The sequence below is a fragment of the Protopterus annectens genome, chromosome 16.part0 (assembly GCF_019279795.1).
Source record: "Protopterus annectens isolate FY-2018-M chromosome 16.part0, PAN1.0, whole genome shotgun sequence".
Lineage (NCBI taxonomy): Eukaryota > Metazoa > Chordata > Ceratodontiformes > Protopteridae > Protopterus > Protopterus annectens.
Genome location: NC_056750.1, coordinates 290,866,811 through 290,882,894, shown reverse-complemented (window position 1 = coordinate 290,882,894; position 16,084 = coordinate 290,866,811). Strand labels below are relative to the sequence as shown.

The window sequence follows — 16,084 nt, the reverse complement described above, 5'->3', positions numbered from 1 at the left end:
TAACAGAGCAGTGATTATGAAGAAAGCAAGTCCTTGAAGAATCCAAAATACCAGGACAGAGCAGGAGCACGTCGAGAGACATTTGGAAGTGAAGGAGTTTTTCAGAGGGATGATGCTCCAGCTTCTGTCCATGTGTAAGTACTGTCTTTAAATCCCTGACTGTATGGCTGCATAATCTTTAAATCCCAGACAGTATGGCTGCATAATCTTTAAATCCCTGACTGTATGGCTGCACGATCTTTAAATCCCTGACTGTGTGGCTGGCATCTTTGGCAGAGGTTACAAAAGACTTGCTCCAGTGTAAGACTTATCTGTAAGTAAGTCTCATATACTGAAAGCACTTTCTTTTAGAATCTGTTTTTTGCATCAAATGTAGCTAAATTATATTCTGTAATTTGCTACGTTATGAGAATTATAATAATGCTGAGTCACATGAATTTTTTTCAAGATGGTCAAACAGAAACAAAATTACTTCCTGCTGCAAGGGTCTTACTGCATTTTGCTGAACTGGGGAGGGGCTAGAGACCAGCATTTCTATTTAAAGGGGAAAAAAAACATTCCAGGTTTTTCAAGAGAAGTCTGCCTAAATCAACGCCTGCCACAGAACAGACTGTAAAAGGTGGATATCTTGGCTTATTTTCCTTTTATTGTTTTTTGTGTTATTAGTCAATTGCAGTATTTATATTTAGTGCAATGTTTAAAGTATTAATTCTGGGTTAGGAGAGAACAAAATTGTCTCTCTGAGCAACAGGATTTAGAAGCTAATTACACGTGGACTGAGGGATGAAATGGAGACCATCATTTCTTTTTAAAGGAAGGAAAACATCCCAACATTTTCAAGAGAATTCCTTTGGCCCTCTAGTTGTCTACACCTTGTGCTTCTTGAATCACAGAGAACATCTTCCTATCTTCCAGGGAGCTTCACTTTAAGATCCCCTGACCTAGCTGGTATAATTTTTGAGAGCTTGCAAGAGTAACCTGCAATCTGAATGCCTCTAACCAAACTTGTGGAAAGTAATCCCATTTCACAAACCCGCTAACTCATTTGGTGCCAGTAACAGCAGACATGGCGGTCTTAGGATGGGGTGGTATTATGAGAGACAAATGTCCAAGATGTCTGCCTACATACTGACCAGGGGTGCACATCAGCATACCATGGATGAGGGCAGATTTTTCTGACCCTTCAAACCTTACATAGGACTTCTGCCTCACTGTGAGATATCCATTGACTGGGACAGTATGGTAGTGGCATGGTGCATCGTTATGCAGGGAGAGACCCTATTCTTACCTCTTTTCTGAAGAAATATGAGAAATTGGGAAGGGCTGCGTTGTCTAGTTTACTTTCTAGTAACCGACCACATCCTAGTGGAAGCCAGTTCATTTGTGCACAGGCTCAGCCATTGTCTGCTGATGCCCCACAAGTGGTCCCTACAGTCTTTGGTGATGAAGAAACTTTTTTGTCAGTGTTTTTTTTCTCTAATCCTTCCACTAGTAAACTTCCCAGGGATTCTGTTATCCAAGAATGGCCCCCTTTGTTCATTATTTTCTCCATATATTTTGATGATGCAGTTCATACAGAAAGCCATGCAGTGGAAGTCAAAGGTTATTGTTGTATTGCCATCTTGAACTTGACAGGTATATTTTCTCCTAGTACTGTCTCACTTGTTGGACCATCCAATTCCACTGCTACCTCCCAGGGCCCTTATGTCTCACCCACCATGCAGATATTCATTTCCTTCAGCTAGTCATGCTGTTTTTTCACTCCTGTTATGGCTAGCAACCCCGTTTTCTTTCTAGAGTTGTACATATTCATAGAATTCATAAGAGTTTCACTGCAGTTTCATGTCTATTTACACCTTGCCAGTACCTACCCACAGTGTGTACCCCACTTTCTCCAGGAAGGCTAGTCCAGTCAATCTCAGGGTACATTTGTTGATACTCATATATAATCATCCATGTATCATTCGAAGGATGATAATGTATCGTGCTGCTTAAACTGCAGGACAAGATTGTTCTGAGGTAAGGGAAGGAACCACTGCAGGGTGAATCTTTTTCTTTATTTGTTGGTAAGATTTAGGTCCCTAGTTCTGCTGTTTGTGGAGCTAGTAGAATGGCATGGCATGGAAGGGAAGACAGACAGTTTCATCCTCTCAGAAACCAAACACTTGTAAGGCATTTAAAGCTAAGGGCATAGGTCTCAACCTGTTAAGAAGCCAATGTGGAACACAGACCCTAACAGTGTGTGACAAATGGTCAAAATGTGGAACACCCTCTTTTCGCACTGCGTGAAACATGCCATTGCCATGGAAAATGGTAGAACATCTGCAAAATTCAATAAAACACACTTCTCAGATACCAAACCTTTATTTGATAATCTGCAAATACCATAACCACACCATAAGTAAATGAAACGGCACATTACAAAAATAAAAGTCAGATTTACTACATTTTCTAAACAGACATATTACAGAGACACTTTAAATATTGCTCCTATAACCTTAGAAATATTGCTAGAACAGGATCTGTCTTGGTATTCAGTTTCTCTAAAAAATGGCAATTACTCTCTGAGACGTACTAGGGGGACAAGCAGACACTTTAAATATTGCTCTTATAAACTTAGAAACATTGCTGGAATAACAGGATCTATCTTGGCATTCAGTTTCTCCCAAAAAAAAAAAAAAAAAAAAAGACAATTACTTTCAGAGACGTACTAGGGGGACAAGCAGCACAAACAGAGACGCTTTAAATATTGCTCCTATAACCTTAGAAATATTGCTAGAACAAGATCTGTCTTGGCATTCAGTTTCTCTAAAAAAATGGCAATTACTGTCCGAGATGTACTAGGGGACAAGCAGGACAAACAGACACTTTAAATGTTGCTCTTATAGCCTTAGAAATATTACTAGAATAACAGGATCTGTCTTGGCATTCAATTTCTCTAAAAAAAATGGCAATTACTCTCCAAGATGTACTAGGGGGACAAGCAGCACAGACACTTTGCTCTTATAAATTTAGAAAGTTGCTAGAATAACAGGTCCTGGCTTTGGCATACAGTTTCTGGAAAAAAAGACATATTAGGGGGGGCATGCAGAACAACAGAGACACTTTAAATATTGCTCTTATAAACTTAGAACTATTGCTAGAACAAATGGCTTATTCTGAGACATATTAGGGGGACAAGCAACACCAACATAGAGACACTTTAAATATTGCTCTCATAAGCTTACAAATATTGCTAGAATAACAGGACCTGTGCTGGCACACAATTGGTCAAATACTTTCAGACTTCAAAATCCTAGGGGGACAAGCAGTACAAAAACAAACTTTAAATATTCCTGTTATTCTAGCAACTTTTTAAGTTTGTAACAGCATCTGTGTTGGCATACATTTAGCTCCATTTCTGGCAGGCTTCAGAGACATACTAGAAAAAAGCAGCACAAACTTACAGACACTAAACATTCCTCTTATAAACTTGGAAAGTTACTAGAATAACAAGATCTGTGCTAGCATACCAGAAAACACTTGCTATTGCAGCTAAAATACTTGCCTTTGCCTAGGTACACAGCACCCGCTCAATATGCAGTTAGCCAAAGTCTCCAGCAGCACAAATAATCCACCACGATGACCACAACACAAACTATGGTGATCCTGGTAGTCCAGCAGCAAGCAGCAAAATAAAACCTCAGCCCTTCTGTTCTGGCTGCTTCTGAGTCCCGATGTCTTCAATCCGCACCTTCCTTCTCCCGATGTCCGCAACATGCACCTTCCTTCTCCCGATGTCTTCAGCCCATATTCCGCTCCTTCCTGGTCTTCTTTCCTGGAGATTAGACCTAAAAAGTAAAATCCCTGATTCCTGGAAGCCTTTTTCAAGGCTTCCCGGAACGTGATTGGCTAGTACTGGGGAGCTTGCATAGGCTCTTGTCTTCCTGAGACTCTTTACTTGATTGGCTCGTAGAATGCATTCACAATTGGCTGTAAATGCAGTCTACTAGCCAATCAAAAACTGTGGCGCACAGCCAACACTGTGTAATGCAGAAGGGCAGCAGAGGCTTGCATTGATTTGTATATTGCAATGCCGATTGGCAGTAATTGCGGTACACAGACCAATCAAACTCCTTGTAGCAGAGCCACAGCTGTTCAACGCAGAACGGTGGCTTCACTCGTCTTAAATGCGGAGCGTTCCGCATAATCTTGAGCACTTGGATGCTCAGGCTAAGGGTACATAGTTCTCCTACTGTGGCACTTCATAAGGCTTGGATCCTTTTTCAGTGCATTAATCACCTATAATTAAATCCCCCATTGTAATGCCTCCTCACCTTACTTGTATAACTGCTGGTGAAAATGTTTTTACGAGACTTGTCTTGCTCCAGGAAAAACTTTCAGAATGTTTTAAAATGCACCTGCTGACTGTTGTCTCACCACTGTGTCAGACACACAGTAACATATTTTGTGAATGTTCTGTCATACAAGTATAGTGGTCATCAGAACTGGCTTATCAACATTTTCTTGCAGTATTGCTTTTTCCAAGTAGCTGGTCTTGTAAAACTTGCCTGTCCCACTATGATTCCTAAAAAAATTGATGTCATCTATTTCAGCTGCTGTTGACAACTCTTAGGAAATGCATAACTAGGAAACAGAAGACACTGGCAGCATTCAAATGCCAGAATAAGATAACTTTAGTAGAAGTGTGTATCATGGAGAGTTGTCAACACTTTAATTCAGTGACAGGATGACTTTACCCTACCTACCACATGAGCTAAACTGCTCTGTCATAACCAAACTAAACTCTAGTTGAGCTACGTTAATATATGGGCAATATAGAAAATAATGCTTTATCTGCTGGTCCCATTATCTGAGTCTTTGCTATTATTGTCTTTTTATCTTCTATATTTCTTAGAAACCTAGAATGAGTACTAGGCAAGTGATCACAGAAGCCGGGTCTATGTCAGAACAACGAAAAATCAATAAATCTAACGCTCACATGAGCGAATAATCAGGAACTCGAAATCGCTAATGTGAGGGGCTGCACCTCCCACCCCCTGCTAAATATATATTCCTACTTCGAGATCGCACTACAGTGAGGAAAGGGCAAATATTCCGATCTTCACTGTACTGCGATCCAAAAAACTAAATATCAAATTCCTGATTTTTCACTCGTGAATGCTCGATATTTTAATTTTTTGTCGTTCTAAAGTAGACCCCAGAAGGCCATACTATACTTAACCATAAACACCTTTAAGCAGACATACTTAAAGCTTTGCCACTCTTTAGAAGTACATAATATGTTTCACCTCACAAATTGACCAGGGCTGTACATGATGATCTGCTCTAAGTTTGTGTTTACCTATCCAGTCATCAAGACTAGTTTTAAAGGTAGCAAGAGTAGTTATAACTAGTTCCATAGGCTGGAAGTACATTGAGTTAAGAACCTTTCCTCCAGCCTTGTTTATTTGTTGGTGTAGATTTAGGTAGTACCACTGATTTTCCAAGGAAGTTGGAGGCCAGATAGGATTGGGTCTTCGTGGTACGAAAAGTGTGACATAGGTCACCTAGGAGCATCCGGTAGACTACTTAGGCTACTGAGTATTTCAAGAATCATGCTAATTTATTAAGCTAGGAAGAGGATTCAAGGCCTTTAGTTTTTCACGGTTCTAAACCTTGTGGGCATTTCCACTTGATCAGTATGCTTGAATTTGTACTTAAAGGGGACATTGTATTCGATGATGGGTCTGAAAAGGGAAGAGTACAGTCGAGGAATGAGGTCCTTGGATCTTAAAGAAATTAATTGGGCTAAATCAGTGGTGCACAACGTCTGGCTCTGAGGCCAAATCTGACCCTCAACACAACACCATCCGGCCCCCAGAGAGTAGCCATAAATATTTAAAAAAAGTGAAAAAATGCTATGCCTTACTCCAGTCATGCAAACTTTCCAGCACGTGCGTACTTACCTACTTGACTGCAGTTGCACACATCACTATTTTTAAGGTTCCTATTACATGAACAGACTTTTCAAAGTTCGAATGTCATATGGTTGACACCATATGATCGAACTTTGAAAAGTTCCAAGGTTAAATGTAACAGCGCCGTATGGTGCAGAATGGGAGAATTTCCCTTTTCTGCACCGAAGTGCGATCTCGGAGTTGGTATATTTAAGTAGGTGGTGGGGGGGGGTGCAGGGGGTGCTTCACCCCCCTGCTTGAAGCATTAAGGTAAGTTTGGTTTTTTTTGTTTTATTATATATTCGAAGTTTCAAACTTCGATCATATGTTGTCGAACATATGGGATTCGAAGTTTTGAAACTTCAAATATATAATATAGACCCTAATTTTAGCTGTGGAAGTAACTATTCTTTGTTGTGTATAACTTGTAGTCTGTAAACAGTAGTAACTTTCTGAAAGAGTTTATAATATGTCATGGCTGCAAGCCAGAATAAAGTTAAACACAAAGTTGATATAGAAAACAGGCAATTTCATGTCTGCTGTCTTAAGTAAAAATGCCAGTCACCTATACCTATTGTTAAATTGTAACGACTTGCTATGTTTTGAGGTGACCCGGAGATGCATTAAGAATTGATGTAGTGGCCCTCCCCACAAAAAGGTTGTGCATCACTGGGCTAGATAAAAGGATTTCTTCACTATGGTGAAACATGTTTGATCGAATGAGAGAAAGTTGTCAACATAAGTGCGACTGTATCTGTCTAAAGAGGACTACCATTTGCAAAATATGAAGTGGGAGTAGCTTTTTTGTGAATGCTGTTATGCTGCACTTTTTTTTTTTTTTTTTTTTTACATTTAGTTTGAGACTGTTTTTTGGTATTGTTACAGCTGTTTAGTGTCTCTTGATGAGCGAAAAACAGTGATCAACTTGCAGTCATCAACAAACTTGGTCATCCACACTGATGGGGTATTGGCTTAGATGTCTACAAAATAAATATAAAACAGGAAAAGATCCAATCCTGATTCGTGTCATACCCCACTAGTTAAAATTTTACATTCATAGAGGATGCTATCAACCTTCACTTGTTGGGATCTGTTGAATAACCATTGAGGAATCCAGCAGTCAGCGTAGGGGTTTACTTCTGTCATGGGAGACAGTGCAAAAAGCCATGACCAGGTTGAGGTAAGCAGAGTGTATGGAGTACAGTTGTGTACAGCTACTGTAAACTTCTAAAATAAGCTTGCTGGGTTCAGGAGACAGAACCTGCCCTTCATAAAACCAAAGTAATTTGGGTCTTCATCAGTTAAGTTGCCTGTATCCACATACATGAGTTTTACTGTAATATATTCCATGGCTTCTCACAGACTGGTGAGACTGACAGTCCTATAATTACCTGGATCTGTAAAGGAGCCACCTTTATGTAGAGGATTCACAGTGGCTGCCCTTCGGCTGTTATTACTTTTTGTTGAAATTAATAAAGATGTTAAAAAAAAACAGACCTGATTTTACCAATCTGTGGTTCTTTCTGTTAGAGTGTGAACTTTGTAAACAGATAACATTTTAACTTTGTAAACAGATGCCCTTGTTTTCAAAGGCTGAAGGCAGTGCAAGTGATTATACCACACGTGGTTGATGTTACCAAACCAATCCCTGCTCACTACCCTTAATTCTCATCTAAATCAAATTACAGCTCAAAGCCTTTCTAAGCCACTCATATAGGAGATACTAGGAGGGTCAGCATTACTGCATCTGTTATGTTTCCAAGTATTGCAGTTCCAAAATTAATTTAGACTATCTGGAAAAAGAGAACCTGAATGACAAATACTACGTCTTACTGTTGTGTTGCAGCATAATCTTACTGAAACCCTGATTCCCGCTCCTCTCTATAAATTTTGTCAAAACTGTAAAACTACCCTGTTGTCCTTCCATATCACTGTTGCAGTATTCTTTACCACAGGGATTCCCTGCCAAGGGTAGCCCAATTTCCAGCCAGTATACTAAAGCCTTAGGATTTATAGATGTCGTATCTCACGCATATGCTTCCTGCTCTAGGTGTAGGGCATAAAGGTGACATACAGACATACATACCTCAGAACTTCTTTGCCACCAGTCCAAATGCCATCATTGATCGTCGGTCTAAACGTTTCTTCTTCTGTGCTGGTTACTTTAGCCATGTTTCAGTTAAGTGCCCCATTGGGTTTCTTCTATTCTTCCTTTTTCTGTTTTGTGGGTTTACATGTCATCCTGAAAGGGAAAATGTCAGTGTGGGAGTCAGATTCCCTATAAGGATCATCATGAACAGTGTCTGTTTTGTTTGGGTGCTTCTCACATTCATACAAAGTGTTCTTTTTGCCAAGCATTTGTACCTAAGACCCTTTAGGGTCGTCTCTCCTCCTTGTCCATTTACCTGGAAAACCAACAGCTAAAATTGTTGGCACAGGGTGCAAAGGCAGTTTCTTCCCATCCTGAAGGTCAGCCGTCTGCCAAGAAGAAGGACAAAAGAGTCGGGTCTGATTTGGCTGCTGTCCGACCTCCCCCAGACATCTGTCTTTAGGCTGGTGAAAGCACAGATAATCACCCAGTTGGTAGGGCATATTCCTCTGCCACGACCATATCAGAGTCTCTGCAGATGTCCATTCCAGATTTTGAGGGAATAACCTTGGTTGATCATTTCAAAGGATCCGAGTTGGATTCTGCAGATATTTGTTTGGGAAGAGACTCCCACTACGTTAGCTAAATGTAGGCAAGGGTCTGAACCTCCTAGGGTGTTCAGGGCAGACGTCCTTCAAAAGAAAAAAAAAGAAAAAACAACCACATTTCTCCTGCTCCTAAAGAACCCCAGCATGAATCGTAGGATTTTACCCGGTGATTATTTAATGCATTTATGGCCTTAAAGCCTCCCTAGGGAGTTTCTGTACCTGCTCAACCCTTGGTCCTTTACCCCTCTTAAGAGGCCCAGAGAGCAGGACTCCTCTGATGAGAACTTAGATTGTGGGTTATAGTATTTGGCATATTCCTCTCGAATCCCTTCTCACTTGGACTACAGCTCTGAGGAGGAAGACGTTGTTAGCCCTAACTCTCCCTTTGAAGAACTTTCCTTTGGGGGCACTACTTCTGGTATGATGGAGTTTTTTTTAAATGGGACTGTACTCAGATTTCTGATGTTCAAAAAAGTTATTATGATCTCCTCCAGATGGAGTCCCTTCTGCTGTTCCTCCGATCTTGGCTGCCCTTTTGGATACCTTTTCAGCAGCTTCTGTGACCTCAGATTCTCAACCTCCGGCTCCTAAGAAGCCTTACAGGTTTTATAAGGTGCCTGAAAGGTGTACATTTCTCCACAATTGTCCCTCTGCTGACCCTTCTGTAGTATCTGTCTCTTCTGACAAACCCTCTAAGCTTTTGCCTTCTACTAAACTTCTTTCAGACAAGGAAAGTAGAGCTGTGAAATGGCTGGGTAAGAAGGTGTGTACTGCTGTCACCTTGGCCTTTTGGGCAATTAACTACCATACCCATATGACCAGGTATGTTTTGACCCTTCTTTCTCAGGCTTCCCAAACTATCTCATATCTTCCAGATTCTGAATGGAAGACCCCATCCCTCTTTTTACCAGCCTATTCTTCTCAAGTAGCCCGCCACTCTACTAAATGTAGCTACAATGTATCCTCTAAGGCTGCTGCTTTTGGTTCTGTTTTGAGATGTTATTCTTGGCTTCGTCTCCAGCCATTACCTGGTGATATTAAGGCTAAACTGCTGGATGCTCCACTTAACAATAAGAACCTGTTTGGTTCTGCAGCTGCTGAGCTTTTTAAGTCTTTACAGGATAAGGGTAAGGCCTTGAAAGAATTGCAGCATATCTTTGTTTCTCCTATTCCTAAGTTCCAGAGGAATTATCCCTCTAAACCTGCTTTTGTTCACAGACAGCCTTGCCGTCCTCCCAAAGGTAAGAAGGGTTCAAGAGGGGTTCCTCCTGCTAAGTCTCCTCAGACTCCTGCTTCTCAGAAGCCTCCTTTTCAAGACAAGCCAAGTTCTGTCTGTTTGCTTCCCCCTTCTTGAACCATGTTCCCTTATCTCTTTAATTTTCCCTGTCCCTTCCTAATTGGTTAAGAATCACTCAAGACTCTTGAGTTCTGTCCGTCATCCATCAGGAATACTTTACAGTGTGAAAATCCTGTCCTTCCTTTCTGGTCATCTTAGCTGCTTCAGGAACAGCTTCCTTGTTTCCCAGAACCATTTTAGGGTTCCAGGTACCATTCAGGCTGTGCCCCTTCTCAAGAAGGGAAAGGGGTTTTGTTCCAGAATGTTGGAACTTGGAGATCCATTCTGAAGATCTCTTCCTTTCGCCTGTTGTCCCTTCAGGACCCCCCTTTCGCCTGTTGTCCCTTCAGGACCCCCCCCTTTCCTCTACTTCTTCCCCAGGCTTTCCTGATCTCTCTCTGGATCTGAAGTGCTTATCTTCACATCCCAGTTCATCCCCTTTTCAGGAAGTTTTTGCATTTCTCTGTTTCTTCCTTGCATTTTCAGTTTTCTGTTTTGAATTTTGGCCTTTCTGTTGCTCCAAGGGCTTTCAGCACATGCTCTACTCATGCAGGCTTCCCTCCCTGAGACCTTGCTTCAGCACAATCACTTTAGTCTCTGTCTCTTGCAAACCCTGGGGTTTACCATAAACTTCCAAACATCAGTCCCTGGTTCCTTCTCAGGATGATGGATTTTTCAATTGCAAGTTCCATACCATCCCTAAGGCTCTTTATCTTCTCACCTTTTTTCAATCCCTTCTTCTTCAGGTTTCCCTTTCAGTCAGAGAGTTTCTGAGGGCACTAAGATTCATGGCTTCCACCATTCCTATGCCACCTCTAGCCAGGGTTCAGATGAGATAACTTCAATGGTCCCTAAAGTCAGTATGGCTCCAACACTATCATCCTCTAGATTTTCTAGTCCTCCTTCCTCCATGCCTAAAGCTTGAGCTTCAGTGATGGACTCATCAGCTCAAACTTGACCCGGGACTTCCTTTTGAGCCCCTAGTCCCCTGTCAGGAACTTTTTTCAGATGCCTCAGGCATGGGGTGGGGAGCTTCTTTCAGTCCCCTCAAGGTCCTGCCCCCTCATCAGAGGTCAGACTATATCAGTCTCAAGCAGATGAGAGCTCTCCTTTTCACCCTTCAGACCTTTTATTTAGTTCTCTTCCAGAGCCTCTCAAAATCTTAACAGAAAATACCACAGTAATGTGGTATATCAGTAAACAAGGGAGGACACAGTCCTATCTTTTTTGCAGGCTGGGTCTTCAAGTTTGGGATCTAGCTGTCCAGTATCAAATGACTCTTCAGACTGTATACATTTCTACAGAGCAGAATATAGTGGCAGACTCTTTTAGCATGTCCATAACACAGACTGACAAATGGATGCTTCACAGAAATGTGTTTCTAGACATTGTCCATCAGTGGGGTACTTCTACTAATCTTCTTGCCTTCCTTTGAACAGGCAACTTCCTCTTTTTTGCATCAGTGCCCCAAGTCCTCTGGCCTGGAAGGTGGATGCCCTATCCTTTTCTTGGAAGGGGATGTTTCTCGACAACTTTCGTCCCCTTCCTTTCATTCTGAGGGTCCTGCTCAAGATAGTGCAGGTCTCCCCCAAAATCTTTTTGGTGACTCCTTTTTGGGCCAGACAGCATTGGTTCCCATGTCTTCTGCATATATCCAAGGCAATCACCACAAGTTACCTCACAGGGTGGACCTACTCACACAAGAGATGTTATCTCTCATCCATCCTTACTTGTCCGCTCTTCAACTGACATTGTGGGTGATGGGGGTTTGATCCCCTTTTGGTACCTTTTTTCTGTGGATGTACCAAGGGTTCTGTAGAAGGCAGGAAGCCCACTACCAGGAAATGCTATATAGCCAACTGTTTGGTGCCTTGCTCATAACCAGGATCCATTTTCGTGGAGATCCCTTTAGCTCTATCTTATTTGTATGAATTGCTGTATGCTGGGTTAGCATATTCGTCTGTTAAAGCTCATTTTACAGCTATGTCTGCTTGTCTGCCATTAACTCTACCTCCTCAGACCTCTAGGTTTGAGGTCAAACAATTTTTTAAAGGTGCCCTTCATATCAGACCTGTCAAGTAGCCTGATCCACCTTCCTGGGACCTTAATTTTGTTCCGGAAAAACTGACTCAGGCTCCTTTGGAACCTGTAGCTTCAGCTTCTTTACAACATTGTACATGGAAGACTGTTCTTCTTTTGGCCCTTACTTCATCTAAGAAAGTGACTGAACTTCAGGCTCTTATGGCAGTTCCTCTTTTTTGTTTTTTCATGGGGACAGGGTGTCTTTTCGTATTGTTGTGGGACAAGACCAGCTTATTAAAATTTATATTAATTTCATTTTATTAATGATGCTATAATATGATTGTTAAGAAGCAAATAGAATTTGTATGCAGGGCTGGGAAAAATACAGCTTCATAAGCCACCGTATTGCTGTTTCTTAAACTGCATTCTTTTAGTATTTAATAAGAGAGAATAGTATGTGTTGCATGAAGTCGAGGCATATAGTTACTACAAAAGGAATTTGTTAGCCTGACTCCTCCAGGCTAGGAGTGCGTTGTTGCTAGGGCAGGTTTGAAACATCCAAGGTCAGAAACAAGACCCCTTGAAAGCAGGTGGATCTTGTATGAAAAGATGTTCACGTGAAGTCCAAGGCGAAAATCACGAGGGATGAGGACATTTGCAAAGTTTTTCATTTGTCAGAATAACTGTAACGTAATGAGGCTGCATGACCAGGTTAGATAAGAAAATGTATAAAAGTACAGTTTTCTATGTGAAGTGAGAATGCTTCATCAAGGGCTATGAAGACTGACTCCCAGCGCTGTAAAAATTAAATTTCTGTTTTAACATCCTGATGTGTTGTTCCTGACTAAAGGCATATACAGTAAATTCTTAATGTTATTTATTTATGACTATAACAGTATTAATCCTTCTTTTATGCCCAAGGTGGTTAATGAATTGTACCTTAATTAGTCTATTAATTTACCCTCCTTTTTTCCTTCTCTGCAGTCTGCTAGTGTGAAGGTTCTTCACACCTTGGATTTGCATAGACAGCTCAGATATTATTTAGATAAGACTAAGGCCATTCGCAAGTCTGAGCAGCTTTTTATTTCCTTTCATCCAAGATCTCTAGGTTTGGCTGTTTTTGAGCAAGCCATTTCTATAGCTATCTAAATCCATTTATTTTTGTTACTGCTTTCATGGGAAGAGCCTTTCTGTCTCTGTAAAAGCTCATTCTACCAGGGCCATGGCTTCCTCTGGTGCTTTTTTCAAAGGATTGGATATCAGTTCCATCCTTGAGGCTGCTACTTGGACCTCTTTCCATACCTTTATTAAGCTTTACACATTGGATGTTGTTTCCAGAGCAAGAGCAGGATTTGACAGAGCTGTCTTGCATGGGTTTCTCGAGGGCTCCTCTGGGCCTTCCTCCTACCAAGTTTCCCCTTGATCTTTCATATGCTCCCTTTAGTGAACAATACTGCAATAGTGATATGGAAGGACATCCTACAGTTGTGTAAAATCTTACCGTAACAGTAGATGTCCTTCTCTTCACTGTTGTAGTATTCACTCCCTCACTCCTCCCCATTCTGCTGTATTCTATTCTTTTTTCTCCTTCTGGATGCACATGCTCCTCCTCCTTTGTAGGACTGTTGTTCCTCCTGCCTTTATTCATTTCTGAGGTATATACATCCGTACGTCATTTTTATGTCCTACACCTTGAGCAGGTAACATACAGGTGACATACAATGTCTGTAAATCCTAAGGCTTTGGTATACCAGACAGATGTTGGGCTACCCTTTAGAGTCTCCCTTTGGTAAAGAATACTGCAACAGTGAAGAGAAGGACAGTTACTGTTATGGTAAGATTTAACACAACTGCACTGTCTCGGTGCAGAGTTCATGTCTTTTCACTTTTGTTAATTTGATGGATAAGGTTAGAAGTAAGCCTGAGTGATTCAGAGGGGTAATTTAGGCCTATATTAAATTAGCAAATGCTTAAAAAAGCGAGCGCTGATTCATTGACCCTAGTTCACCGAACGCTAACAATCCAGAACACTCGGAACAGCAATTTTTTTCCCAGAGGAAAAAAAATCGCTGTTCCACAAAAAAAAAAAAAAAAACATTATTTAACGTGGGGGACTGTCCCCCCCCCCACACCTCACTTAAATATACCAACTCCGAGATCACACCACAGTGGAGGAAACGGCAAACTCCCAAAACCGGCCCAGCTATTTTTTTCCCTGAGAAAAAAATCATTGTTCCGGGTGTTCGGCATTGTCAGCATTCGCTCAAATAGGGTCGATGAATCAGTGTTCGCTTTTTTAAGCGTTCGCTGATTCAATATAGACCTGAAATTTAGTACTCTAACTACACATGGTGACCATTTTAGAAATCTGGTAATTAGCAAAGCATTTGCAGTTACTTTTCACACTTAATAAAATGATTCTCAGTACTTTTGGCATGGTGGAATTGTCAGTTTGTGAAAGTTTGACAGTCAGAATGTTGTGATGGTAGCATGGTTTGTCAAACATTGTTGATGTAGCATTCTGATAGATTTTGGTGATTTTTTTTTAGTTAACACCATTTGATTAAGGAATGGCTGATTTCCCCTTTAACCCCGTGCCTACCTTAAGAAAGAAAAACAAGAGACCATTTATGTTTCAGGAAGGAAGCAGCCAACCCTTACACTTAGAATTAATGAAACAATCTTTCTGTTAATTATTTATACCACTGAGGAACTTTTGGGCCTCAGTGTAGCTTCAACAGCAGTAAATTTACAGGAACTGATGTTTACAGAGAACATTAGATCTTGCATAACAATGTCACTTGGTGTACTGGATCTGGTGTTACACAATTTCCTGTCATCACCTTCAGCCTGTAACAGAATATGACTACACAGATCTGTACCTCTGCATTGTTGGGGTCAAGCAGCATCCTCTGTATGTAAGGAGTTTTGAGGTTTGCTGTCTACAGAAGACAACATTCTATTCTGATGCCATTGGAAGAGTGTGAGTTGGGCCATTTTCTGTAAAGTTATATAGCAGTAGTACATGTAGTACACCTGGCATCTTTGTAACATGTTTTCAGGCTTTGTGGCTAGCAGGGCTCTACCTTATGCCTTAATTATTTTTCTGTCATTCAGACAAAAAGGGTACAAAAAGGTTTAATATATGCTTGATGCTTATTTACTGACTTAATTATTCTACTGACAAACTCACTCAGAAGTCGTATTAGTCATCTTATGTAATGGTTTGGTGGCTCTGTCTATCAACCACTAAAATTTTCAACTGTAAGTAAATTGCTGCCTTGATTATTCAGAAGCCAGACCATTTTAATGATGATCTTTAAAATAAGATTTTCCATCGTTTGCCTTAAGAACCCACCACTCACCATTTGCCCAAGTTGAGTCTGATGTTATTATCATTTGCTTATATTTGATCCATTTATCTTATATTTTTAAATGTAGATATTTGAATATTTGTGATTGAATGTTTCACTTTTAAACATTCTTTTCATTGCTATCTGAAAATATTAAAGTATCCAGTATAGTTCAGAATGTCAGTAAAACTTCAGTCAAGCTGTTTTTCAGAGTAAGTAAAAGAAAGTCAGAACATGCCAAAAATATTTGAGTGAATTGATGAAGAAAATGAAAAAAGTATGTTGTCAAAACAGCATACCTCTCAACCTCTTAGAGGAAGAAATCTGGACAAACCCATAAATTAAGGGGGGGGGGACTAGGGCCCAACTTAGAAAGTTGAGAAAATAGCAGGTTTTCCATTAGCATGAATTTTCTGAAGGTATGAATTCTGGAACTCAAATACAAGTCTTTATTTTCTGACTTGTATCCTCAATGGTTGTCCAATGACTTGCCAGAAAATCAAATTTTTATGAGTAGCAGACCAGAAGTATGAGACAAAAATCTGGACAGGTGAGAAGTATGAAAAAGAGAGAAGAAAAACACACGCGCGCACACACACACACACACACACACACACACACACACACACACACACACACACACACACACACACACACATTATTGAATCCTGGGGACAGTGTATTTTTTTCTGAACTTTAGAAATGCTATTGCCCCTATTTAACCTAACTTTATGTAA

General features: G+C 40.7%; 1 protein-coding gene across 3 annotated transcripts in view; it reads left to right on the top strand.

The window, feature by feature from the left end:
- Nucleotides 1-16,084, top strand: part of AGGF1 (angiogenic factor with G-patch and FHA domains 1) — a 1,405,627-nt gene that overhangs the window by 1,251,455 nt on the left and 138,088 nt on the right. For all 3 annotated transcript variants that reach the window (XM_044058021.1, XM_044058022.1, XM_044058023.1), the window contains one exon: nt 7-134. In XM_044058021.1, the coding sequence (XP_043913956.1) occupies nt 7-134 (128 nt within the window). The remainder of the gene's footprint in view (nt 1-6; nt 135-16,084) is intronic.